Source organism: Bos indicus x Bos taurus, chromosome 19, assembly GCF_003369695.1.
Source record: "Bos indicus x Bos taurus breed Angus x Brahman F1 hybrid chromosome 19, Bos_hybrid_MaternalHap_v2.0, whole genome shotgun sequence".
Classification (NCBI taxonomy): domain Eukaryota; kingdom Metazoa; phylum Chordata; class Mammalia; order Artiodactyla; family Bovidae; genus Bos; species Bos indicus x Bos taurus.
This window is the reverse complement of record NC_040094.1, coordinates 23,167,379-23,195,098: the sequence shown is the minus strand read 5'-3', so window position 1 is coordinate 23,195,098 and position 27,720 is coordinate 23,167,379. Positions and strand designations below refer to the sequence as shown.

Below are 27,720 nucleotides of genomic sequence, written 5' to 3'. Positions count from 1 at the left end.
TACAAAGGGACACAGAAAGCTAATGGTGAGCCAAATGTTTCCACTGAAATAAAACCCGACGAAGATGACACCCATGAAAAGCATTACAACCCACAGCTGTAATTGTGCGAGTCTGAGAAGGAACATCTGCGAAGTGGAGAAGGTGCTCAGTTGCACACTAGTAGAACACACATACCAGTGAGGGAGGCAGTGGCCTGAAGAACTCAAGCTTTATTTCATCAAACGCAGTTCATTTATTTTGGATTTAAGCGTGGCCTGTCTTAACGGGGCCTCCTGAGCCCTTTAAAATGTAATAAGTCTGTGTGTGGCCATCTGCGCCTGCACGGAACAAACAGCCAGCCTCCCAGAGAAGAACACCCTGACCGAGGAAAGAGGACAGCAAAGCTGTGGTGTAGGCAGAAGACAAAAGCCCTGACAGATTTGAACCTTCGCCTTCAGCAGAAGCCAGAGGTAGAGCTGCCTCTGGACTACAAACTAACACATTTTCCTTTCTGCTGAAAAACATCCTCAAAAAGCAAACTTAAGGCGGCTTCCTAGGCAGGTAATTCCTCCCTGGCTGGAAGGAGGGACTCTGTCTCCCCATCCTTCCCTGGCTTCCAAGAGGCTGCTTGTTCCGATGCTGGGACTACTTCCTCCTTCTGGAATATCTCACCTAGTGTGGCTCAGCCCTGATAGAGGTCTCTTCTGACTTTCTTCCACCTCTGGGATCAGCAGGGGTTTCAGGCTGGGGACGAGGAATGCCGACCTGCCACATGAGACTGTGTCTCAGCTTCTTTTGCCTGTTTGTTGCCAAGACTGAGGTGATGCTATTTGAATAAACAGCTGTTCATACCACCTCCCAGGGCAGGCAGAGTGTGCATCTGCTCTGCTGGATAGCTGAACTTGTATCTACCAAGGCTGGGGAGGCAAAGGAGCTTTTATACTGGTCATGTCTGCCGTCTGGACTAAGGTATTTCAATCATCAGATGGTTTGGTCTCAGAACAACAACTGGCATTGGTATCTGTAATTTGGGAAATGTTACCTGAAGAGGAGTAACCAGTCCAAATGGGTGATGGAATGGAACTGGGTCTCCCTGAGCAGCCCCTCAACCCCATTCCCTTCTGAAAGGATGCCTCATTCAGCAACTGTGTCCTCTCTGCTTCCCACCATCCTGCCTTCCTCACTCCCAGATTCAGCACCCCCAAAACAGTTGTGGAGCAGTGACAGATCCCACCAGGTTCCAGCCAGAAGGCAGGTGTCTGAGGCCTCCCTGTGCTGTCACATACCAGCTGGACAACGTCTCTGGGGATCGGTTTCCTCATCTGCAAAGTGGTGACAATGCAACCTACTTCCAGTGTTGTTGGGGGGATTCAATGACATAATAGGTGTAAAAAACTGCACAGATACTAACTAGGTCTATTTCCAGGGCTTATGACCAGCCTGGGCAAATGTATGTTTGCACCTATGGATAGATACATACATTCACACATACACACTATTCTTCCCTCTCACTCACCACCTCTAGGCCTGCCCACTGTCAGACACTTCCTATCCTCAGTCACGGCCCCAGTGAATCCATGCCCATCTACTGCACCTCGCCACCCCTCCTAGGAGTTCTCTTCTTTATTTCTAATATTTACTTCCTCATAACCAGGACACCACCCCACTCCAGTACTCTTGCCTAGAAAATCCCATGGACGGAGGAGCCTGGTGGGCTGCAGCCCATGGGGTCGCTAAGAGTCGGACACGACTGAGCGACTTCCCTTTCAATTTTCACTTTCATGCATTGGAGAAGGAAATGGCAATCCATTCCAGTGTTCTTGCCTGGAGAATCCCAGGGACTGGGGAGCCTGGTGGGCTGCCATCTATGGGGTCACACAGAGTCGGACACGACTAAAGTGACTTAGCAGCAGCAACCAGGATACAAGATTCTGCTGAGCATTGCTGACTACCATACTGACCAACATTAGAGTTCCTAAGATGATGACAAACCAAAATCAAGTTCTAACAAAATTAAAATGTGAAAAAGTAATAAATGATCTGTTTTTGTGCCAGTGCCATACTGTTTTGATTGCTGTTGTTTTGTAGTATAGTCTGAAGTCACAGAGCCTGATTCCTTCATCTTTCTTTCTCAAGATTGCTTTGGCTATTTGGGTCTTTTGTGTTTCCATATGAGAAAATTCATGTAAGATTAGGACAGAAGACTGCCACCAAAATGAACACCAGGGAAGTCACTGATGACCTTGACAGGAACGGTTTCAGTGGAGTCAAGGGAACAGGAGTGGACAGTGGTGTGACAAAGTGGAGGCGGTGTGTATGAGAGCAGGGACCAGCAAATGACACCTCAGGGCAAAATCTAGTCTGCCACACCTGTTTTTGTAAACAGTGTTGGCTTGGATCATTCTAATCCCTTTCATTTAGGTTTTACCTGTGGCTACTTGGACCACACAATAGCATGGATGGGTTTTTGTCAGAGACCAGATGATATATAAAATCTAAAACATTTACTACCTGGTCCTTAACAGAAAAACCTTGCTGACTCCTGGTTTAACTATTTTTTTCATAAAGCTTTTGATATGAGAAGATAAGAGAGAAAAGGAGATGAGGAGAAATTGATAGGGAAGTAGATGGGAGAGTGGGTAACGGGACAATCACAGAAGAGAAGGACCGTCTGAGTATAATTACCAATAGCTCCTTCTCACTATCCAAAATGACTCTGGTAACAAAGCATCACCTCAACTAAGGGCTTCTCTGGTGTTCAGATGGTAAAGAATCTTCCTGCAATGGAGGAGATCTGGGTTCGATCCCTGGGTTGGGAAAATCCCCTGGAGAAGAGAATAGCTACCCACTCCAGTATTCTTGCCTGGAGAATCCCATGGACAGATAGGCCTGGCAGGCTATAGTCCATGGGGTTGCAAAGAGCTGGACACAACTGAACAAATAACTTTCACTGCTTTCACCTCTACTACAGCATCTAACCAAAGCTGGAGCATAGTTAGAACTTGACAAATATTTGCCAACAGGCTTCCCTGGTGGCTCAGACGGTAAAGTATCTGCCCACAATGTGGGAGACCCGGGTTTGATCCCTGGGTTGGGAAGATCCCCTGGAGAAGGAAATGGCAATCCAGTACTATTGCCTGGAAAATCCCATGGACAGAGGAGCCTGGTAGGCTACAGTCCATGGGGTCACAAAGAGTTGGACACGACTGAGCGACTTCACTATAAATCCCGTGGGGTACTTCTCAGAAGAGCAGCAGTGCTGAGTTACTGCTCTGGATGAGCACAGCCCTCCCTAACTCCAGGTACCACTGTAAGCAATGGTTCAAAGCCACAGCATCCCACTTTCTGTAACTGTTATCTATTTGGCTAATGTAAAGTCTAAGGCCCCCAATGCTGCCAGAAGTGAGTAAATTCTCAACCTACTGGACCTTCTAAAAAAATGTTTGGCCATTGTGTGAGAAAGCACTGCAGAGGCCCCCTGCTGGCAAGTTCCCATCAAAAAAGGCTTACTTTTTGTAGCACAGCATCCAATTGCACAGAATTGTGCATCCAGTTCTGTGATCTTGTTGGTCACATCATGGTCTAAGGATGCGCTGATGGGATTAAAGCCAAAGTGTTCTCCACCCAAATCCTCTAAGACACATGACATTCAGTGAAAGGAAAGGCAAGAAGGGCCACATCCTATGCTTCGATCTCAGGTCTGGAGAAGTTTCCACAGTCCTTTCTCAGAGAAAGGGTTTCTGTCTCTCTTTCTCTCTTCTTCTCCATCTGGCATCCTACCAGAACTGTCTCTGCTTAAGGTACCACTTTTTCAGCAAAGAAGTAAGACTCACACCATCTTACATTTCACAGTCTTAAAGAAAGATAAACTGTCTGCCAGATTTTTTTGTTTGTTTTCAGGCTGGAATACTTTTGCTTGTTATAACAATGTACTGAAGTTGAGGAAATTTAATATAATTCATTTTCCAGAGTCCAAAAGGTTCTTCTGAAGTATTCACTCCATCAAGCAAGTCCATTCTCAACACCTACCCTAATATTTGATATCTAATAATCAATCACCCTGGAAGAGGAGTGTTTTGTAGTTGGAAATATCCTAGGACCTACAGAAGGTCAAGACTTTACTTTTAAATGACCCTAAAATGTTTTTATACCTAGCTAATGAGAAAACGTGCTGAAAGAATGATTCTGGCACTGCCCCTAGACACTCATTAAAATAAAATGTGGCTTACTTTTCCATTCCAGGCCGTTTGTGGATTAAAAACAGAACTAATCACCAAAAATGTCTGCTTTCAATCCACCCTTAGCGGAGTTTCTGAATTAAGCACTGGAGCGTGGCTGCAGCCTGCATCCGAGGATGCTATTAGGAAGCAGTGACTGTGGCCATCCTCTTTACTGACTGAGACTCTGCAAATGGGAGATTCAAGGCAACCCACTGAGCTGGCCTAGAAGACTCAGCAGAATCAGTTATGCTATCCCTGTATTTTTGTGCATTATTGACTGTAACCATTATTCTTAATTTTCCTTGCCTCCTGAAGCAGGTGCTGAATGGTCTACCTAAGCCTCGCTAGGTCATGGGCATGGAAGATAAGCAGTGTGGAACCTGGCACAGACCTCAGTGATTCCTTCTTTTTTCACCTCCTTCCCCCCGCACCCCCCTCCTCCCCCCAGCACTGTTGTCTGCCACCTGTGTAGACAGAGAGGACCTGAGCCAATGAAAATGCTTAGAGAAATTAACCTCCCCTCTGGCTCGTAGATGCATCTAATTTCACTCTGAGAGAAGTATACTGCCTTTCTCCTGTGAGTCCATGGGCAGCCTTTCAGAGACTGAAAACTGAGATCCCATTTGCTGCCACCACAGGAAGGAGGAAGAGGCTGCTCATTTTCAGAACTGATATGGCTTTAAGTTCTCTGAAAAAAAAGTAAGGGGCTAATGTTCAAGGTGACTGGAAAGAAAATGATATTTTCCCACTTACTCTGCTATCATTTCTTTTGTTCAACTTTCCATCTGTCAGTTCCCTTCCTATTGTTTGGAAAGGCCATGCACAGTATTAGTAAAAAAGCAGGGGGTTCTTGAACCAGCAGACAGGGATTCAAATGCCAGTCTTGCCACTTACTGCATGATTTCTGTCCAGCCACTCAACCTCAGCATCAAAGAGGCACAGACTCATCATCCCTAGAACAAGGACAATAGTCCCAACCCAAAGACTTGTCAGGAAGGAAAACAGGGCTTAGCAGTGAACACCTTGGGTACTGTTTACTCAGTACATTGCCTTCCTCCTGGGAGTTTTCCTCTATGTTCTAACAGAGTTGGCTGTCCCAGAGGCAGACCAGGCCCAAGCTGGGCCACTTGGAACTTTTCTGTGATTTTCCACAATGAATTGGGAAACAAAGTTCATCTCTTTCTGGTGAAGGCAGCCCCAGGATGTGAAATTAGGGTAGATGGTAGCTGGTCTCCAGGTCGAGACGATGAAGCTGACACCTGGAGAGACAGACCCAGAAAGATCCAAGGCCATATTCCAGGGCCACCTTCCGTTGTTTGATAAGCCTGGCAGCAACACTATTCTTTCACAGGCTACTCAAAACGACACAGTTAGCCTTCCAGGGACTCCCCTGGTGGTCCAGTGGCTAGGACTCCACAATCCCTGTGCAGGGACCCTGGGTTTGATCCCTGGTCAGGGAAGTAGATCCCACATGCCACAACTAAGACCAGGAGCCAGCCAAATAAATAAATAAATAGAGCCTTCCAGGCGATCCTTTCGCCTAAGCCAGTCTGAACTGGACTTTGTCTTTTGTCACCCAGAGAGTCCTGATGGAAGACTCAGTTCATCAGTGGGGCTCACTAATGGTAATTATTATTATTCCCTGGTTTCCCAGATGGAGTGTGACATTTCAGATGAGACTATCCCTCTAAGAACGAAGGCTGATGACCCATATTTTAGAGCTTTGCAAGTAGGCTGGTTAAGTCCAACATCTGCAGGGCACACAGAAGGGCGGCTCAAGGATCTGGGGATGATCTCGCCAAATCATGTTGCAAATGAGCCATTCTCCAGGGGAAGAAAACTTCAATCTCTTGCTCACCCCGTCAATAAAAAGTGAGTGTCTATTGCCTATACTAAAGCTAGCTACTGAGAGAAAAAGATTGCTAGATGGGGGACGTATCTTTAAAGAGCTTGTGAGGGATACACAAGAAATATCAATAGAAGTAACTAGAAGATGAGATCAATAGAAAGAGGTATAAATGCCAGAATCATTTGGAAAGCAAGGGATTCCACGAAAACATTGCAAAGGGCGACCATATCTGATGAGGCCTAAACCGGGGCACCCTGGACATCCACTAAAGGCAGACATCTAGGGGTGAGTATGGAATGGCTCTTCTTTTGACACTGTTGGCTGGCCTGGCACCACTGAGAACTGTTGCTATGGAAACAAAGCATCCCTAGCTGAAGGAGAGGTGCTTTAAAAAAGTCTTAGCAATAAAAACAAGGCAGCCTGTGCCCCAAGATCGAGCCAAACAGGAGCAGAAGCTCCAGGAATCTCACTGCCGTGGATGGCTGCATGTGCACAGCATCACGATCCTCTGAGGCCTCGAACACACCAGGTACCTTCCAGGTCTGGCAGCCCCGGTCAAATGCCAGATGGGCACCCATCAGCGGCGAAGCACTAGATGTTAATACAAATTCTTCCACAGCCCATTCAGAAACCCTGGGTATAAAGAGGCTTTATTCAAAGCACAGATTTCTTTCCAAGTTTGGGAACCAAAAGAATGTAAAGGGCAAAAGGAGTAATTTTCACCTTATTTGTTAAAAGGCTCTGTTCCACCTAAGTTACTTTAATTTATGATTTCTGCAAACCACATCCCCAAAGATGTGAACCAAAGGGTTCATTTTTATTGTGTTTAGGAAACAAGCCAGAAGTTAAAGTCCTAAGACGGGGCTGGGACACAAACTCAGCAGTACCCAAACAAGACTAAACATTTACATTTTACAATTCTGCGTATATCTGTTATCGCCCATAACTTAAAATCTGTTTGCCCTGAAATAGCGGGGTGGGGGGAATGTACTCAAGCACAGCTTCCTTTGATGAAATGTAACCCCTGAGGATGAGCACATTTAAAGCAGCAACTCCAAATGCAGCTGGGGAAGGAAAAGTTCAAACAAGAGTCTCAGCTGCTTTTGCTGAATAAAAGGTACAGAAATTCAATACTTTAGAAGATGGGGCACATTTAAAGGAACAATCTGCTCAGGTTTAACAAAGGACTACTTCCTGCTAGGACTTCCCAGTTGCTAAGTTAAATTCAAATCCTCCATATTTTACCATCACATCCAACTGCAGTCACTGAGTAACAAATGCTCATCTATACTATGGTCTTCATTCAGGGTTGCCTTCTGGATGTTCCTTCGGCTGATTTTTTTTATAGTTCCCTTCTTCCCAGGTGGCTCAGATGGTAAAGAATCTGCCTGCAACACAGGAGTCCCAGGTTCAATCCCTGGGTTGGGAAGATCTCCAGAGAAAGGCATGGCAACCCATTCCAGTGTTCTTGCCCGGAGAACCCCATGGACAGAGGAGCCTGGTGGGCTATAGTCCATGGGGTTGCAAAGAGTCAGACATGACCTAATGACTAACACTTCCACACTTTCTGTATCAAAGCCCTTTAGGCTACGCTCCCCTCCTACCACCACAACTGCAGGCTTCATCTGGAAGACTGTCTCTCCCTGTTCCACTTCCCTCAGGATTGGCTCCCCTGTGCTCAGGACCACAGGTAAGCAGTCAATACTCAGTTCTCCCTTCCTGCCTGCCTGGAGCTCTTCTCCTAGTCCAGCTTTTTCATGCTGAGAGGGGCCCAGATGGTTAACGAGGCCACAGTCAAGGTCACTGTCTGGACTCCCCTGTGAACCAGTTAACTTTTCAGGTTCCACAGTGGAGAAAAAGTGGTTCCCGAATCTGCTTTTTAAATTTGTCACTGTTTAAAAAAAGAGAATTTGGTACACACTGGTATGTGTGTACCTATCCAGAAGATCTGGACACTGGGACTTCCCTGGTGGTCCAGTGGTTAAGAACCTGCTTTCCAATGCAAGGGATATGGGTTCCATCTCTGGCTGGGGAACTAAGACCCCACATGCTGTGGGCAACTAAGCCCCTGTGGCACAACTGCTGAGGCTGCATGCCACAACTAGAGAAGCCCACATGCTGCAGCGAAGACTTGGCACAGCCAAAAAAAGAAACTCTGAATCCCTTGTTATTAATAGCTCACCCAGTGTGCTCTGGGGCAAGTCATAACACAGATGTGAGCCTGTTCCCGCACCTGTAAAACAGGGAGAGTAACATCTAGGTGGCCTAATGCACATCTTCGTGAGGATGAAGTAATTGATGCAACATTTTGCAGAATGTAAGAGAAACATGTTTATTTGTTTTGGGGAGGTTTTTTTTGGCCATGTGGCTTGTGGGATCTTAGTTCCCTGACCAGGGATCGAACCTGGGCCCTGGCTGTGAAAGCTCCGAGTCCTAACCACTGGACTGCCACAGGGAATTCCTCAAAATAAACAAGGTTATCTTGTAATAAAACATTAGCATTGCAGATTAAGACAAAAAAGTAAAAACATACCTTCTGTCTAAGCAACTCAAAATGTGCCTTCACTTACAGTGAATCAATTGAGAATGACACATTAGGCCTCCAGTCTTCCTTCTAGAGATCTGAATAACCACAGGGTTGACAAGTGTACTCAAACTGGACCACAAGATGCTAACTGAGAAACCCAAATCTCCAAATATCAGTATCTCCAAGTATTCAATGAAAAAGAAAGTGTAGCACCTGGCCTAGCATAAGTGATATTATCATGTGAATAACAGTTGGCTATCTATCCCTACTGCTGTCACGTGACTAAGAACAAGAAAATTCAGAAGCGACAAGTGTGACAAGAAGACAAGGGTCACTAACTAGATCAGAGATGGAATAAAGACTCCCTCAGTTTACCTCTTCTGTTTTATAAAAGATGGCATTTGGACCATCAGATTTACCTGTCAGTAAGTATATCTCTAGAGCAAACACCCTCCTCTGATCAGGGGCTGTTATGAGAGTGACACTTATGTAGATTGCCCAACATGCAAATTCTAGGCGTCACATAACACAGAGGTGAACATGGCATCTGCTCAGAGGGTCCACAATATAACATGGAAACAAAACCCAGAAATGCTGGCATGTGATCCAATGCTGTATGAATTTTAGAGCTTTGATTTAGACAACTACAGAACACCAAACCAAAACAGACTAAAAAGGCATTACCTCTGGTTTTGCAAAACTAATCTCCTTCCAGAGACCTCGGAGTCCAAACTAGAGCAAAGGCGATTTTATAGCTATGTTACAGACTCCTGAAAACAGGGATTTATGAATGGAAATGTTGACAGAACCACCAAAGAACCAAATTCATGCTGCTCTAAATTCTGTATTTCCATGGATGAAAGAGGGGAGAGGGAAAAAGGAGGTCAAGTTCTTACATGAAGTAACAGAGTTTCAAATTCCCATTCATTGTTCAAACACACCTGGATGACTTCTGTCAGGGATCTAAAACCCAGAAATCTTCACCCTGTCAGCAGTTATACTACGATTTTTCTAATGGGTAAACAGACTAAGGATGGAATTTTCCTTCCATCACTAACAGCTAGCAGTCAAAAGTAAGAGTAACCTGGCCAGAGCAGCTACGGTTGTGATGAATGACATTTTCCTCCTTAGATGTGGAGACTCTAGTTTAAACCTGTGACTGCCCTTAACATGGAAACAAGCAGATGGCAAAAGCTATGCTTGACCTTCTTTCTTGGCTCCTGAAGAGTGCCAATTTACATGGAGATGGCTCAGAAGAATAATAAGCTTCAGTGTTCCTTCTTGGCAATACTATTTTCCTAAAACCATTTTCAATAATCGTGTTGCACACAAGTGGGACTTGATGTATTTCTAAGGTCAGGAAGGAAATAGTCCAACTGCTGGACATGCTAACTAAAAGACATCATCCTGGCAGTTTTGTTTTGAAGAGGGCAGCAACATTATTGTTAGGTACTGAACACAAACACTTAAGCCTATAACTAATCTGAAGCACACTGTCCATATGTGTTAAATGAAAACAAAACAGGACCATATGCTTGTCAAGAGGAAACATATATTATTAAAGTCCAGAACAATATGGGAAAAATGTTTCCAAAGAGATTAAATATTGAAATGATTAAAAAGTGACCACGTGATCCAGCCATTCCACACCTGGGTATGTACTGTAAGGAAATGAAAGCAGGGACTCAAACAGATATTTGTATGTCAGTGCTCATTATGGCACTGGGCCAGGGACACACGAGTGGGTAAACAAAACGTGACATGTATATGCGGTGGAATATTATTCGGTTGTGAAAAAGGAATGAAGTTTTTCAACAGGAATGGGAATACAAGATAATCATGCCAGAATTCAACAAAAAAGGACAAAACACCATGATCCAGTAGGTATTTAAGGAGGGTTAAATACTTAAAACAACACTAAGCTAATCACCAAATGGAAAAACCATATGCTCACATCTGAAGAAGATGCAAAGGGGGCTTGGGTTCAACCCCTGGTTAGGGAACTGGATCCCACGTGCACAACTCAGAGTTCCCACGCCGCAACTAAAGACGCTGTGTGCCACAACTACAACCGGGAACAACCAGATAAGCATATAAATATTTAAAAAGAAGAAGAAGGGAATGCATATAATAAAATTCAACATCTCTTTTTCTGGCAAACAGGGTTAGTGAACCAAGGTCATGAGGATATGTCCTTCACACAAAATTTGGAAACGAGAGACGGACACATTCAGCATCACCGCTAGAGAAGGACCTTTGTTTTGTTCACTGTATTATCCCCAGGCCCTGGAACAGAGCCCACCATGGAGAAAGCACTAACTTTCTGTATAAGTGAATGAACAAGTATATGAACACTCACTGTCACTAAAATCAAGAGCAAACTGCCTCTCATTCCTACTTACTGAACACTGAAATACTATTAACAGCATTTCTAAAAATGTTTAAATCTCAGGATCTCTTTATACTCCTATCGAGTATATTACTGAGGATCCCAAAGAGATTTTGTTTATGTGGGTTACAGCTATGGATATATACCATACTGGAAACTAAAACTGAGAAATTTAAAAAACATTTATTAATCCATTAAAAAAATACTAAACCCATTACATGTTAATATAAATAACATGCTTTTAAGAAAAATAACTGTATTTCTTCCAAACAAATTTGAGAGGGTGGCACTATTTCATACCTCTGCAAACATCTTTGGTATACATTTTAACAGACACCAGTTGGACTCTCATATATGCTTCTGGATTGAATCTGTTGTGATGTGTTGTTTTAATTGAAAAATATGATAAAAATCTGGCTTCACACAGATTGGCAGTTAAAAAAGAAAGCAATATTTTAATATCCTTTTCAGTGGATAATCGTTTTTCAAACTACAGCAAAACTTGAAAAGCTGTAGATTCTTTTTTTAAACTGAAGTATAGCTGATTTACAATATTATATTAATTTCAAGCCTCTATAACTGACTCAGAAATTTTATAGATTGTACTCCACAAAATATTGGTTATATTCCATGAGCTGTACACTATCCTTATAGCTTACTTGTTTTACACAAACTAGTTTGTTCTTCTTAATTCCTTATTCCTGTTTTGACCCTGGGAAGATCCCCTGGAAGAGGGCATGGCAACCCATGGCAAACCATGGCAACTTCAGTATTCTTGCCTGGAGAATCCCATGGACAGAAGAACCTGGCAGCCTACAGTCCATGCGGTAGCAAAGAGTCGGACACAACTGAAGCGACTTAGCACGCACACATTTCTTTCCCTTCCCTTTCTCTTTCCCCACTGTATCTGTGGGGAGATACGGTAACCACTATATCTGTAGGTATGTTTCTGTTTTGTTATATTCATTTATTTTTTAGACTCCACATATAAGTGATAACATGTAGTACTTGTCTTTCTCTGTCTTATTTCACTAAATATAGTATCCTCTGGGTCTACCCATGTTGTTGCAAATGGCAAATTTGTTGTTCTCTTTTTCATGGCTGAGTAGTATTCCGTGTGTGTGTGTGTGTGTGTGTGTGTGTGTGTGTGTGTATGTGTGTGTGTGTGTGTGTATTTCACATCTTCTTTATCCACTCATCTATGGATCAATATCTTAGGTAGCTTCCATATCTTGGCTATGTAAATAATACCGTGAACACTGAGGGACATGTTATCTTTTTCAAAGTGTTCTCTTTGGATATATTGCTGGTTTTGTAGGGTAAATCTAAGTTTTTTGAGGAAAAGTGGTAGATTCTTAAAGACTGATTGCAGTGTGGAATCTGAAATCTTATTACTGAACTTCTGATACTAAACTACTTTAAAAGCCACTGGTCAGTTGTGTTTTTGCCAGGATGCAGAAAGCTGGAAAGAGTGTTGCTCTTAAATTAACAATGAGAAAAAGAATAAAGCAAAATCAAAACTTCTCTGAACCCAGCAGAGAACTGAAGGCAAAAGTCTCCTGAAATCAAGAAGAGATGGGGACACCCCAGTGGCTAAGAATCCAGGCTCCCAATGCAAGGGGCCTGGGTTTGATCCATGGTCAGGAAGTAGAGCCCACATGCTGCGACTAAAGATCTTGCATGCCCCAATGAAGACAGAAGATCTCTTGTGCTGCAACTAAGATCTGGAGCAGCCACATAAATAAATTAAAAAAAAAGTTTCTTCCAATTAAAGCTGTACAAAACTGGAACAAATGGTCCTGTGGAATAACAAAATAGCGAGCTGCCCATCACTGCAAGTATCCAAGCAGAAGCAGGATAATGAAATGTCAGAGATGTCATAGAAAGGATTCCTGAACTGAGTGGGAGGTGGTTCTACAATGATCTTATATGCTTCTTCCAAATCAAAGTTTGAGTGAGCAGAGCTGAAGATGGCAATAATTTTCCTCCCCTCCAAAACCTTAGTCTTGCTTTGGTGCAATAGTTACATTATAGACAAGCTCCACACAAGAGACTGAAGGAAGTCCTGGGACTGACCCTCTCTTGGTGATTCTCAGTGAGCTGACTAGGAGCTGATCAAGGTCTGGCCACTCTTGAAATTTCACATGCAAACTTTTTCTTCTTCTAACCCACTCCTCTAGTCACCTCTCTTTCTACCTCTGTTCAAGCTGTCCATTTCAACGCTTGGGAAGCCGTGGAAGTTAAGTTTCAAAGCGTATCGGCTCACGTGCTTACTGTATTGACTCATCTCATCCACAAAGTTTCAAACATGTGGGTATTTAATTAAAGCTTTTGCCTGATGATTTCAACAGATAAAAACTGGGAGAATTCTGAGCTGTATTAGCTTCGTAAGAGCACATTCTGATTAGAAAAGGTCATGGACTAGACCACTTCAAGTCCGCCCACCTAGGAGGTGGTCGACATGAAAGGCTCTCCAACATGCGCAGCAGAGTGCTAACCAGGAGGTGGGCGTTTCAGAAACGTCAGGAAACCAAAGAAACTGCCTCACTGTGTCTTCAGTTTCTAAATCGCTTCCTCTCCACAAATAATTTTGGAGTCAGAAACACTGCTTTCCAGAAGGACCTTTTCTGCAAAAGACATCTTTGAAGACACCATGAATGTGAAGTCAACACTTTCCTCTTATTTACACAGATGACAAAGCATATCTGTCCTGGGTGCGCACAATCAAGAGGAGATGGATGAAAGGAAAACTTCCTTTTGTCCACGTTTCTGCTCTCCCCTTCTGAGTGTTCCCTAGAAACTTCGGAAACAAGTTTTCTGAGGGCAGAGTTTCCTCTGTTCCAGTGAAGAGGGAACCAAGGACTCTTGACCTATAAAGTCCAATGTTTTGGAACATCTGTAATTCTCCTGAGTCTATGCCAGTCAGATGGAGCCTCTCTTCAGCAAACCACTGGCTAGTGGGGCTGGACACTAAGGCTTTTTCACCCCTATGAGTTGACAAGGATAGGACTCAAAAGCTCTCTGGAAAAAAAAAAAAAGTCTCTCCTTCAGCTTGCATTACAAACTGTTGGAAAACACAGATGGAGGGGATGACAGGAAAAGCAATTACTTCTCCTGGGCTTCCTTTCTGTCTGGATTCTAAGGAGACGAACACGAAATTCCATCACAGATTGAAATGCTATCTAAACATTCTTGAAAATGTGGCGCTGCTCTCTGAAATACGACCTGCCTTGCTGCAGCAACCTATTAATAAGTGAAGGTGGAGAGGGCCGACTCTCCTCCAGGCCACCTACCTCAGGGCCTGCTTTCCAAGACCGCCTGTTTGTCATCACAGGTTAGAACAGAAATAACTGAAAGGTATAATATCTACACAGTGTCACCCAGTAAAAAGTCCTGATGGATGATTCACTTTATTTTCACATTCTCAACACTGTAAATACCTGCGAATCTCTGAAGTATTTCAGGGTTTCTAGTGAGCCTTTCTAAATACAGGCGGAAACACGCTAAACAGCAGTGTTATTATTTCAAATGGTAGACAGCCGGGACTGGTCAAGCACCAGTCAAGCTTTAAACGTCTTTAAAGGGACACACACACTGGTCCCAGTGACGTTTTCTGGTAGAGGGCTTTCATTAATTTACAAATACTAGATAATCTCCCACAGACCAAATATTTAATACAGTTGAATAAAACGTTATGGCAGGTGGACTTTGCATTCTGAGAAACACCAAGATGAGAAAGATACTGTTCTGGTTTCAAGCAGCTTACATAGTAGCCAAAGGGACAAGATGTGCTCACTGTAAGTCAGAAAAGCAGGGGCCAGGGCCTGTGGGGGTTTGTGGGCAGAAAGACTCTACCTCTAACTGATGGCTGCTGGGATCGACTTTCTCATCTATGAAATGAGAAGAGATGACCAGATGAGTTTCAGCTCCCCTATGGACTTGAATTTCTAATATTCTGATTCCTTTGGTATATCAGTTGAGCAGAACAGAAAATTTCATAAAAGAAGTAGTATCTGAGCTGGGTAAGATTTCAGAATGAAGCTGCTGGAAGAAAAAAAGGAGAACGTGCCTTTTAGGCAAAAAGAAGAACATGAGCACTGGTGGCTCAGGAGGTAAAGAATCTGCCTACAGTGCAGGAGACCAGGGTTTGATCCCTGGGTTGGCAAGAGCCCCTGGAGAAAGGAATGGCACCCCACTCTAGTACTCTTGCCTGGAAAATTCCACGGACGGAAGAGCCTGGTGGGCTACAGTCCATGGGGTCACAAAGAGTCAGACACGACTGAGTGGCTGACACTTACCCATACTTACTTACTTACTTACCCAAGTATAGGTCCATAAAGCATGGGACATGCTTGGAGAGCATGAGGCTTTCAGTGTGGACAGATCACAGCAGGAGACAAAACATGACCAGAAATAAATCAGAAAGTCAAAGAGCAGAATGGAGGCTCAGAGATACCTGACACCCAGCAGAAAGACAAGGAAACCTCCGTTTTCTCATTTCAGTGTGCCTTTCAGCCTGGCCCTGGGCGAGCTGTGCTGCAAGGTACGGCTTCTGGTCTAAGGGATGCTGAGTGACAGCTCACGGCTGCTCTGGGCAGCCTATCTCTGCCAGTAGTGGGATGAGTCGTGCAAGCTTCCTGCTGTATATAGGGGACAGATTAGTAAGAAAGTGCTCTGTAAGCAGGCAGATCAATATACTGGTCAGTTGGTTGTGCGGTCTTAAAGAAATCAGAGGATGTAACGAACATGGAGGAATATGTTACTTACTTGCCTGCCATCCTGTCCCACATTTGTTTGACCTCTTACGACAGTTCGAATGTTGTCATCCAGTCTCCTAGCAAAAAAGAGTTAAAGGACACAAATCATTAAAATAATCTCGATTCTAGGTTGACCAAAAGAAAAATGCTAGTAACCTTTCCTCCGTTTCTACAGATTGCAGCTACTTATTCAGAAAAAAACCAAAGAAGTCTGGATGATACAAGGAAGACCGAAGCCCTGGACCCCAGCGAGGGGGCAGCAACAGTGGTGTAGGAAGCCAAGCCCAGCACAGACTGATGAGTCATCTTTGTTCTTTTTTCTTAAAGGTTATTTTTATTTAATGTTCAGAGCTGGTCAAAACGACCAATATAACTTGTAATACTTTTCATGGGGTAAACCAGAAATGACAAAGTTGCTAAAACTTTATGGGAACAAGCCAGAGAATTCAAATTATCCCACACAAAAACCTTTGTCAGTAACACCCTTAAAAGATATAAGCAGCAAGGTGATACACGAAATCCGTGCTTTGCTGCCTGGGCCTTGACCACAGGAGGCAGATCTGTGGCCTCCACCTCCTCTTTCTCCTACAGCTGAACAGAGGCCGCTTAATGGGACTTCAACCAGAGAAATTTATATCAGTCAATTTCATCCTTCATTTGAAGAAGCCATTAGGAAAAAAAAGTACAGTGGGAGAAGCTGAAAATAACTGGCTCATAAGTGATTTTTGGATCACTGGGGAATTTTCATTTTCTGTGCAAACCCTGGACAACTTAGTGGTCTCTTCTAGAACTGTTGGAGTTAAAGTCAGCCCAAACAGTAAACAGGCTTCTTTGCACTTTTTAAGGTACTCAACTGAACAAAATATTAATGGCAGAGGTCTTTACCTGAAAACCCAAAGGTTGTCTGGGAAAAAAAAAAATCATCGCTTGGATTCAAACTGAAGGTTTCTCCTCATCAAAAGTTAAACAACAAAAACTATTTAAAGTTATGACATCAACCATTACAATAATAATTACAAAGAACAAACTTCGAGTATCTACCACGTGTCAAAACTGGAAATTCAGACATGGATAAACCAGAATAAGACTATGGCAGGAAGGACATTTGCTGACCACCGTAGACATCCTGGATTAATCACAATGTGTAATAATCAGCCACCACTCACACCAACCAGCATATCTGACCATGCTGTTAGCCGATAAGTGGCTAATAGATAAAAATATAAGTCCATCTTCATTTCTAAGCCTTGGGAATATAAAAAAAGGGTACATCAGCTAGAGAAATAAAGCCATTAAAAATATAGCAGAAATGTTTTTGCCTCCTTTTATAATCAACTGTTCTAAATGGCCTGTTACAGATTCCTTTTTTTTTTAAATAAATAATTGAAGACTGATCAAAGAAATGAGTTCTCTGCCACAAGGCTCATATGGAAACCCAGATAAAAGAACTATTCTTTTAAAAATTACCATCTTACAGAGAACCTGAGATTTCAGTGTTCTCACACATAAGGGTGATCAGTACTAAATGAAGAGCATATTTTCATTCATTATTAACAATCACATGATGTTGGGCTTCCCTGGTGGCTCAGTGGTAAAGAATTTTCCTGCTAATGCAGGAGACGTGGGTTCAGTCCCTGAACTGGGAAGATCCCACATGCCGAGGAGCAACTAAGCCTGTGTGCTACAACTACTGAGCCGGTGCTCCAGAGCCCGGGAGCCGCAACCACTGAGCCCATGTACTACACCTACTGAAGCCCGAAGGCCCTAGAGCTCAGGCTCCGCAACAAGTCCCTGCAATGAGAAGCCTGCACACCACAACCAGAGAGTAGCCCCCACCTGCCACAACTGAAGAAGAGCCCGAGCAGCAACAAAGCCCCAGCAGGCCCATTAATAAATAAAGTGGAACAAAAAATAATCACCTGATGTTACGTACCTTATTTTCAGTCTAATCTTGTTCACGACTTCATCAATGTTTGCCAGAGACTACAACAGAGAAGGCAAAGTGCCAGCTATTATTTCACTTCCTGGAACTCCTCTTTCACAAAGAAATGATGAAGTATTTAAATGGTTACTTTTTTATATATAATGGCTATTTATGACATCTCAAAGAAACGAATCATACAGTACAATACAATTTTCACTTAAAAGAAAAAAAAGCATAGCGAATTCCCTGGTGGTCCAGCAGTCAGGATTCAGAACTTCCACTGCCGAGGGTCCACGTTCAATCCCTGGTCGGGGAATTAAGAGATCCCAAATTGTGCAGTGTGGCGGGGGTAGACGGGGAAGTACAGCAATAGTTGACAACAACTGCAAAACCCATCCTGGAATCTATTTTTTGTTAATAAAATTTATTGGAAAACAGCCATGTCCGTTCGTTTACATATTATCTACAGCTGCCTTTGAGTTGCAAAGACAGAGCTGAGTAGTAGCTGCAACTGAGACTGAATAATCCACAAAGCCTAAAATTACTATCTAGCCCTTTATAGGAAATTTGCTGATCCCTGCTATAAAGGAACATGACAAATTCATTTACCAAAATCCTTAGGACCACAACAATGAATGAATGTAGATTATAACACACAACGTGGATCAATCCTACTAACATAATGCTGTGCGAGCACACATCCACACACCAAACACAAGAGCGTATCCTGTATTTCATCATGTAGCTCAGAAGAAGTGAGCGAAACTGTTCTCCTGCACTAGAAGCCAGGACTTAACTGTGGGGGCGGCAGTGACAGGGAGGGACAAGGAGGAGTTATGAGAAGAGATTTTACTCATGTTTTGTTTCTTGGTCTGGGTGGTGGTTATCTGACTTTGTGCATTTGGTGAAAATTCATCAAGTTGTACACTCAGAATCTGTGTATTCCTCCACATTATGTTCTATGTCAATAAATAAATATTTTTTTTCCTTTTTTCTAATATATTAGAAAAAAGTCTGGAAAAATAAATACTAGTAGTTGGACTCTGTACTAGTAACTCTCTGCTGCTGCTGCTGCTGCTGTGTCGCTTCAGTCGTGTCCGACTCTGTGCGACCCCATAGACGGCAGCCCACCAGGCTCCCCCGTCCCTGGGATCACTCCAGGCAAGAGCACTGGAGTGGGATGCCGGTTCCCTCTCCTATAACTATAGCCTATGAAATCACTTGCAGTAGCTGTAATTTATGAAAAAGAGGAGTTTGAAGTTTTTCTTCTTTTTGCCTATGGGTATTTTCTAATTGCTGTATACTGACAATGCACTGCAATTATAATAAAGCTATTTCTATGTCTAAGACAATGACAGTAAAAACAAATGGACAAGAATCAATTTAGTGAGCTGAAAACATAAAGAAAGGGTGCCCCCTAGCGAAGCAGAGGCGGTACAATTTCATAGCACCATTTTAACTGAAGTTTCCGAATACAACTTTGTAAGTCCTCTTTCTCTCTCCTCCGAAAGATATTTTACCTCAGAAGGAACTGGGGGTGATGCAGGAATTGTGCTTATAAATCGCCCCTGGCAACCTGTGCTGGTGGGAAGAAGCAGGAGCCGACAGGTGCAGGTCTAGCAAGAGAACCAGGTCACATAAAACAAGATGAAATCTTGCCATTTACCACAAGATGGATGGACCTTGATAGTATTATCCTAAGTGAAGCAAGTCAGACAGAGAAACACAAATACCGTATGATTTCACTCATGTGTGAAATACGAGAAACAAATAACAACAACAACAAAAATAAAAATAAACAAACAAGGCAAACGAAAACAAACAGGCAGATACAGAGAACAGAGTGGTGGTTCCCAGAGAGGGAAGGGCAGCAAAATAGGTAAAAGGGACCAACAGTCTGGGGACAGGAACCAAACCTGTGGTGGTGAGCATGCTGAAGGCGACAGGGAAGTAGGAATACAATGCTGCAGACGCGACATGCACATAGTGTTATACACCAGTTACCTCAATCAAAGAACAAACTTTGAAAAAATGATAAAATGAATATATTACTATTATGCATTAAGTATTTTCTTTGGGAAAAGAGAGAGAGAAAAACCAAGTCACATGTGTTTGAGGTATCAGATAGGGATATTCATATCTGGTCTACTGTTCTGACAAGGCCAAGGGTGACTCAGAACTTTCAGAAATCCAAGAAGAGACTGAGGTAAAGATAAATCTCAGAAAAGAGAAGTTATTTTATTCTTTTAATATTTTGATAGAATTCTTTTATTTTTTGTCATATCCTTCAGAATAAAAATGTTCAATAAATATATGCAATGGGATTATGGACTGCAATGAACAGAAAGCTTTTTTTCATTTTTGCCAGGTCTCACTTTTTTTTTTTAATTATGAAAATATGATAACAACATTTACAGGAGATTTGGAAAATACAGAACAAAGTTACATACAGTTCTACTATATATTACAATTATTTTTTAAGTAGATAAATTAAGATTTTTAGTTGGAGTTTCAAGATCAAACTCTCAAAAATTAACAGAATGGATATACAGAGAAGCAGAAGTATATAGCAGACCTGAAAAGCACTATGAACCAATTCAACATAATTAAGATTTATACCATTTTCACACAATAGTAGGATACAAATTCTATTCAAGTTCCCACAGACTATAAACTAGGAGACACCAGAACATATACAGAGACACAAGACCAGGTGCAAAAATTTCATGGTCTTAAGGTACTGAAATCATAGAGTCTGTTCAAAAAGAAGTTATTTTAATCGAAGAATCCACTGCCATCTGTTATTTCAAAACCGGACTGGGGATAAATCATCACTGTGGTAACAGGAGCTCAGTCGCTGGAGGAGCTGGCATGACTCTGCCCCTGCCAACCTGCTGAAAGGATACAAGCAAGCTGTTTACCCTCACTGAGTTTCTGTTTCCTCAGAGGCAAAACGGGCAAAACAGTTCCTGCCTTGCTAATCTCCGCTGGAACTCATTCCTTTAGGGGAAAAAAAAATTGGGGGGCATTTAAAATATTAACATTTGGGGACTCTGTGAGAAGGGGAGCCATGAATTCTCTGTACTATTCTTGCACCTTTTCTAAAAATGGGAAATTATATCAAAGATTTAAAATTGTAACCTATTTAAAGTTGGTAAAACACGTACATAACACAGAATTCAAACAGCAGAAGGTAAAGAAGGTAAATAGTGAAAAGTAAGGCTTCCTCTACCTCTACCTGCCTCCCATTCTCCTCCTCAGAAGCAATGCCTCTGAGTGAGTTTTTGTTGCACCTTCTCAGAAATGATCTAGGTATTAAAAGCATATAGTAACCTACCAGCTCTTCTGTATCTAAGGCACACTGTCCTGCACCATGCTTTTTTCATATAACGATTTAACTAGGAGGTCTTTCCACATCAGTTCAGTTCAGTCGCTCAGTCGTGTCCGACTCTTTGCGACCCCATGAATCGCAGCACGCCAGGCTTCCCTGTCCATCACCAACTCCCGGAATTTACTCAAACTCATGTCCATCAAGTCGGTGATGCCATCCAGCCATCTCATCCTCTGTCGTCCCCTTCTCCTCCTGCCCCCAATCCCTTCCAGCATCAGGGTCTTTTCCAATGAGTCAACTCTTCGCATGAGGTGGCCAAAGTATTGGAGTTTCAGTTTTAGCATCATTCCTTCCAAAGAAATCCCAGGGCTGATCTCCTTCAGAATGGACTGGTTGGATCTCCTTGCAGTCCAAGGGACTCTCAAGAGTCTTCTCCAACACCACAGGTCAAAAGCATCAATTCTTTGGCGCTCAGCTTTCTTCACAGTCCAACTCTCACGCCCATACAGGACTACCGGAAAAACCATAGCCTTGACTAGACAGACCTTTGTTGGCAAAGTAATGTCTCTGCTTTTGAATATGCTGTCTAGGTTGGTCATAACTTTCCTTCTAAGGAGTAAGCGTCTTATTTGCATGGCTGCAGTCACCATCTGCAGTGATTTTGGAGCCCCCAAAAATACAGTCTGACACTGTTTCCACTGTTTCCCCGTCTACTTCCCATGAAGTGATGGGACCAGATGCCATGATCTTCGTTTTCTGAATGTTGAGCTTTAAGCCAACTTTTTCACTCTCCTCTTTCACCTTCATCAAGAGGCTTTTTAGTTCCTCTTCACTTTCTGCCATAAGGGTGGTGTCATCTGCATATCTGAGGTTATTGATATTTCTCCCGGCAATCTTGATTCCAGCTTGGGCTTCTTCCAGCCCAGTGTTTCTCATGATGTACTTTGCATATAAGTTAAATAAGCAGGGTGACAATATACAGCCTTGACGTACTCCTTTTCCTATTTGGAACCAGTCTGTTTTTCCATGTCCAGTTCTAAATGTTGCTTCCTGACCTGCATATAGGTTTCTCAAGAGGCAGGTCAGGTGGTCTGGTATTCCCATCTCTTGAAGAATTTTCCACAGTTTATTGTGATCCACACAGTCAAAGGCTTTGGCATAGTCAATAAAGCAGAAATAGATGTTTGTCTGGAACTCTCTTGCTTTTTTGATGATCCAGTGGATGTTGGCAATTTGATCTCTGGTTCCTCTGCCTTTTCTAAAACCAGCTTGAACATCTGGAAGTTCATGGTTCACGTATTGCTGAAGCCTGGCTTAGAGAATTTTGAGCATTACTTTACTAGCATGTGAGATGAGTGCAATTGTGTGGTAGTTTGAGTATTCTTTGGCATTGCCTTTCTTTAGGATTGGAATGAAAACTGACCTTTTCCAGTCCTGTGGCCACTGCTGAGTTTTCCAAATGTGCTGGCATATTGAGTGCAGCACTTTCACAGCATCATCTTTCAGGATTTGAAATAGCTCCACTGGAATTCCATCACCTCCACTAGCTTTGTTCGTAGTGATGCTTTAATTTAATTTAATTTAATTTAATTTAATTTAATGTATCATTTAAAAATGTTTAAATTATTGAAAAGTATTTCCTGATTCTAAAGGCAATTCTTGTTAATTACAGAAAATACATAATATCCGCCTGTACCCCCAACTGAGTACAATCACCATTAGCATTTTGGTCCCCTGCCCTCTACTGTTTCTTCTATGTAAATAGAAGGGCTTTAAAAAAAAATGAAACCAGGATGATAAGCCATTTGGCATCTTATTTTTTCTCACTTAATGACACAGATGCAGAGCATGTGGGGAACCATTAGAAATTATTTAACAACAGCTCCCTATGGGGCTTCCCTAGTGGCTTGGGAATCTGCCTGCCAATGCAGGAGACACAGGTTCGATCCCTGATCCAGGAAGATCCCACATGCAGCAGAGCCACTAAGCGCACGCGCCACAACTTTCGAGCCTCGCTCTAGAGCCTGGTGCCACAGCTATTGAGTGCACACTGCAGACACGGCAGCCTGTGCTTCCTAGAGCCTGTGCCCCACAACAAAGAGAAGCCACCGCGTTGAGAAGCCTGCTCACCGCAACTGAAGAGTGGCCCCCACTCTCCGCAACTAGAGAAAAGCCTTCATAGCAACAAAGATGCAGCACAGCCAAAAAATTAATAATTTTTAAAAAGCCACAGCTCCCTATGACTCTTTTTCTCAAAGTTCCTAAGTATATAGTGAGGGAAGGAAAGTCGCTCGGTTGTGTCCGACTCTTTGTGACCCCATAGACTATACAGTCTGTGGAATTCTCTAGGCCATAATACTGGAGTGGGTAGCCGTTCCTTTTTCCAGGGGATCTTCCCAACCCAGGGACTGAACCCAGGTCTTCAACATTGCAGGCGATCCACAAGGGAAGCCCCCTAATTATATTAGTCTTTAATAAATGTTATCCAGATTCCCCTCATCAAACATCTAATGGAAACATGAGAAATGATCATCTTCAGTTTCCTACTAGGAGACTAGAAAGATTTTCTAGATCATTACCAAACGTGGCTATGTGTCAGAACCTACCCAGGGAGCCCTGTTAAATACAGAAACCTGAGCTCTTCCCACCTGGACCTGGTGAGTTAGAAACATCCAGGATCTGTTCTAGTCCACCCTCCTGCCTTGAGGTAACTTCAGACCCATGAGCAGCTGCCATTCAAGACAAACATATACACACCCTCTTCCTTAGAGTGTCACTAAATTTATTCTTGATATATTGACATCTACTTTAACTAGTCTAAACTCATAATTCACAAGTATTTACTGCATGTCCATGAGATATATAGATGGGTTTTGCCCAAGATCTAGCAATAGTTGAAAGAAATGATAAATCATGCTGTTACTTTCTATTATCTTTTAATTAATGTCCATGGGAATCTGGGTTGGAAAATGGTGAAAATCTGGGGTTGGGGAAGTAAAGGTACCCCTGTGTCATAAATTTTCTGAATTTTAAAGAAACTTTACAATACATTGTCGTGGATGTGGGGGATACAATTAGGACATATAACTGAATCTGTGGAACAACTAATGTCTTATGCTACCTTCAGTGGTTTAAAAACAAAAACCCACAAACACTTATCAAGAAGAGGGAAGAACCTAATGTTTCCCTATATACATGATTTTCAAATCTAACAATTTGCTTTGGCGAGTCAGCTGTCTTGATAGGTTGGGGTAAATGAAATATTTCTGTAGCTTAAACTGCTATCTTTATACCTACTCAATTCCAAATTTCCATCTCCAGCTAATTCCTAGAATTCCTCTTTCATTAGAAAATGATGAACTGTAGGCCTGGTGGGCTGCAGTCCATGGGGTTGTGAAGAGTCAGACACGACTGAGTGACTTCCCTTTCACTTTTCACTTTCATGCGTTGGAGAAGGAAATGGCAACCCACTCCAGTGTTCTTGCCTGGAGAATCCCAGGGACGGGGGAAGCCTGGTGGGCTGCTGTCTATGGGGTCGCCCAGAGTCAGACATGACTGAAGCGACTTAGCAGTAGCAGCAGCAGCAGCAGCAGGGAATTCCCTGATGGTTCAGTGGTTGGAACTTGGTACTTTCACTGCTGGGGCCCAAGGAATTAAGATCCCACAAGCCACATAGCACAGCTTCCCCCTACAGCAAACCCCTGAAAAAGAGCTCTAAAGGTTGCTTTTGAAATCTCAAAAAGGACAATCACACAGTATGATACCATTTTTTCCTACTTTATTTTAAAAATTAGCATGTTCATCAGAAAAACTTCGGAAAGATCCATGCCAAAATACTAACAGTTACGGGGATTATGAGCTCCAGACTCAAATATCCAACTATGTATTTCTACCTGGATGGCCCAAATATGTTCAAAACTGAGTTCACCTTAACTCACTACTCCTATCCTACTCACCACTCCAACTTATAAGTAAGACTCTTCCTCCTCACAACACAGGGTACAGGTGCCAACACCCAACCACAGTCTGGTGGGCTGGAAATCAAAGTTCTGAAATTACATCTTGAAACAGGAATAAAAGTAGCTTTCTAACTCCAAGCTTATCCTGCACACCTCACTCCCATTTTCCCCTATTACATTTGAAAAATCCTTTCCACTTCCCCATTTACTACAGAAAATCTGGGGGAGCAGGGAACAAGATGGACTCTTTCAACCTAAGGGTACAATTTCTAATATGCTCACTACATGGAGAATTCTACTCTGACACAACAACAGTATTTGGTATTATCTAACCGCCTCCCAAAACTGGTTACGAGGGAATCTGACTTGAATTTAACTCTTATTTGTTTATCAAGGTCCCTTAGGTTATGCAGTGTAACAAACTAATCATTAATACTCAGAATGTTCCAGAAGCCATTGCAAGAAGGAAATGCAGCACTTACTTGCTCTGTTGGGAACAGGGTGTTGATATACTCCACAGCATTGAAATCTGCTCTATCTAGAGGATCCTGGCTTGGAAATACCTACATGAAGAGAGAGAATTAAAAAATCACCACCATCCTCCTGTCCTGCTTTATGTATTCTTTCCTTCCAATTGGTTGGTAAGTTCTTTGAAAGCAAAGACCATATCTTTTTTTCATTTTACAAGGCCAACAACCAATGCACAGTAAAATATGTGGTAAAGTATATCTATAATTTTTACCAACATTTGTAATTTTAACATCTTGGGAAAACTAACAGAACGTGCAATAGTAAGAAGTATTCAGACAGCCACGAAATCCCAAGGACAAGGTAAAATAAGCGAGCATTATACACTAGCAGATTAAGCCAGTTGATGACACGGTTGTATTAAGGGACTCTTGATAATGGACTAATGTACCATGTCTCAACGATGTCTCAGCAGTAGAATTCACTATGCACCGAAGCGATTTTTATTCTTCGGACAGTGTTAGGAAATGGAGCGCTGGCATTCAGGAACTATCCATCTCTTTTATAGGAGAAAGAATACCTCTGCCTTCAGAGAAATACAGATAACTCCCTTAAAACACTGCAATTTGAAGAACATGTAACACGGTGGATTATAAAAACAGTCAAGTAATCCCCTGGGCACTGGATTTCACCAGCTCAAGACAGTTATTCTAGGAAGTGAATTTTTTTTTTTAAATGTCTGCTTATTGGACAAATCTATGCTAGAATTCAATCTTACTAAGAAAAAGGGGCGGGGGGGGGGGGCGTCTAAAACCCTCATCAAACAACTGGCTGCATTATTCATTTCTTCTACTGGAGGCCAGTAGGTCCAAAGCAAATGAAATGTATTTCTCTTTCTGGCTGATGGAGGTGGGTGGGGAGCAGTGTGGCTGGAACACCCAAACCTTTGCCCTGGCATTCCCAGGATGTGTCAAATGTGTTTTGTGCGAGTAATCCAACCACTCCAAGAAAAACACATATCCAAGAGGTAAGTGGGACAACACAAACAAATTACCACCCATAGTATTAATGCTCAATAAATATTAACTGTTAGTAACAGAAGTAGTAATGTTTTACTTTAAAAAACTTCCCATGATCATTAAATTAAGTATGGCACACCCCTCCTTTTCTTAAATCCGCTACACCAACTCCTTTAAGAGAGATTTTTCTCCTTTTATTGGGAACAATAACCTGTACAAGGGTCTAAATTGCCTTTTTTTTTTTTTTAAGATTTATTTTTGGTCGTTGTTGCTATGCATGGGCTTTCTCCAGTTGTGGTGAGCGGGGGCTATTCTTCGTGGCAGTGTGAGGGCTTTTCATTGCAGTGGGTTCTCTTCTTGCAGAACATGGGCTCCAGGTACTGGGTTTCAGTAGCTGCTGCGCATGGGTTCAGAAGTTTTGGCGCAGAGGCTTAGTTGCCTGGGGAATATTCTTTAACCTAAAAACCAGCAGAAATTCTCAACCATTTAAAAATGGTAAAGGAGGTCTCTCTCTCTTTTTTTTTTTTTAGCCGTTTCCCCTCTGCTTTGCGATATGCTTCAAAAGCAGAGGTTACCCACCTCCCCTGAATTCTGAGTCAGTCACATGGGGCTCGACGGAGAATCCGGGAACATCGGGACACCAACCTGATGAAAGAACAGCCCCACAACCCCTAAACCGGAGGTTGCCACCCACGAGGTCCCTTCTTCTAGGTACATCGTTTCAGGAGGCACAGCTCCTTTGCCCAAACCCACCAGAACGCCTCACCCTCCAAAGTCAATCAAGGCCGAGGAAGACCTCTCTCCCTTTTCTACATTGAGAAACCCATTCCCACCACCACCTCCCCTCAAAACCTTTCCTTGCCCTTGGCGCCTAGCTCCCACGTCTCCTTCCGAAGACAGCTTCCTCGCCGTCCCACCCCCAGAGCTGCCCCAGTCTCCGCACTCTCCTCCCCTCGGGGGGGCGGAACGCTCACCTGCTCGATGGCGAGCTGCACGTCGGGCGTGAGCTGCAGCACGGCTTCCAGCTCTTCTACGAACTCCAGTTCCTCCTCCTCCATCATCCTGCCGCCAGCTCCCTCCCGACGGCCACCCGGACCCGGAGCCACACCTCCTGCGGCCACTCACGCCGGAGACTAGAAACGCTCCAGCTGCAGCGGTCCGGCGAGTCTGGGCTCTGTCAGCCAATCGGGCACTTCCGGGAAGCCGAGCACTTCCGGAATCCGAGGCACTCTGGGATAGCGGAGGACTGACCTCTGGTCGCCTGGACTAGGCATTCCTACCACCTCCCGAGAGTCCC

General features: G+C 43.1%; 1 protein-coding gene across 2 annotated transcripts in view; it reads right to left on the bottom strand.

Moving 5' to 3' along the window:
- VPS53 (VPS53, GARP complex subunit) overlaps nucleotides 1-27,680 on the bottom strand; it is a 124,544-nt gene extending 96,864 nt beyond the window's left edge. Inside the window, exons 1-4 of one of the 2 annotated variants that reach the window (XM_027517369.1) lie at nucleotides 27,398-27,680; nucleotides 25,419-25,499; nucleotides 17,656-17,705; nucleotides 15,733-15,799 (exon numbers count right to left, since the gene is read on the bottom strand). In XM_027517369.1, coding sequence (XP_027373170.1) covers nucleotides 15,733-15,799; nucleotides 17,656-17,705; nucleotides 25,419-25,499; nucleotides 27,398-27,484 — 285 coding nt within the window. In that variant the 5' untranslated portion in view covers nucleotides 27,485-27,680. Of the gene's footprint in view, nucleotides 1-15,732; nucleotides 15,800-17,655; nucleotides 17,706-25,418; nucleotides 25,500-25,855; nucleotides 26,120-27,397 lie in introns of those variants that run through there. The other variant, XM_027517370.1, reaches the window with a different exon arrangement.
- Nucleotides 27,681-27,720: the final 40 nt, after the last annotated feature.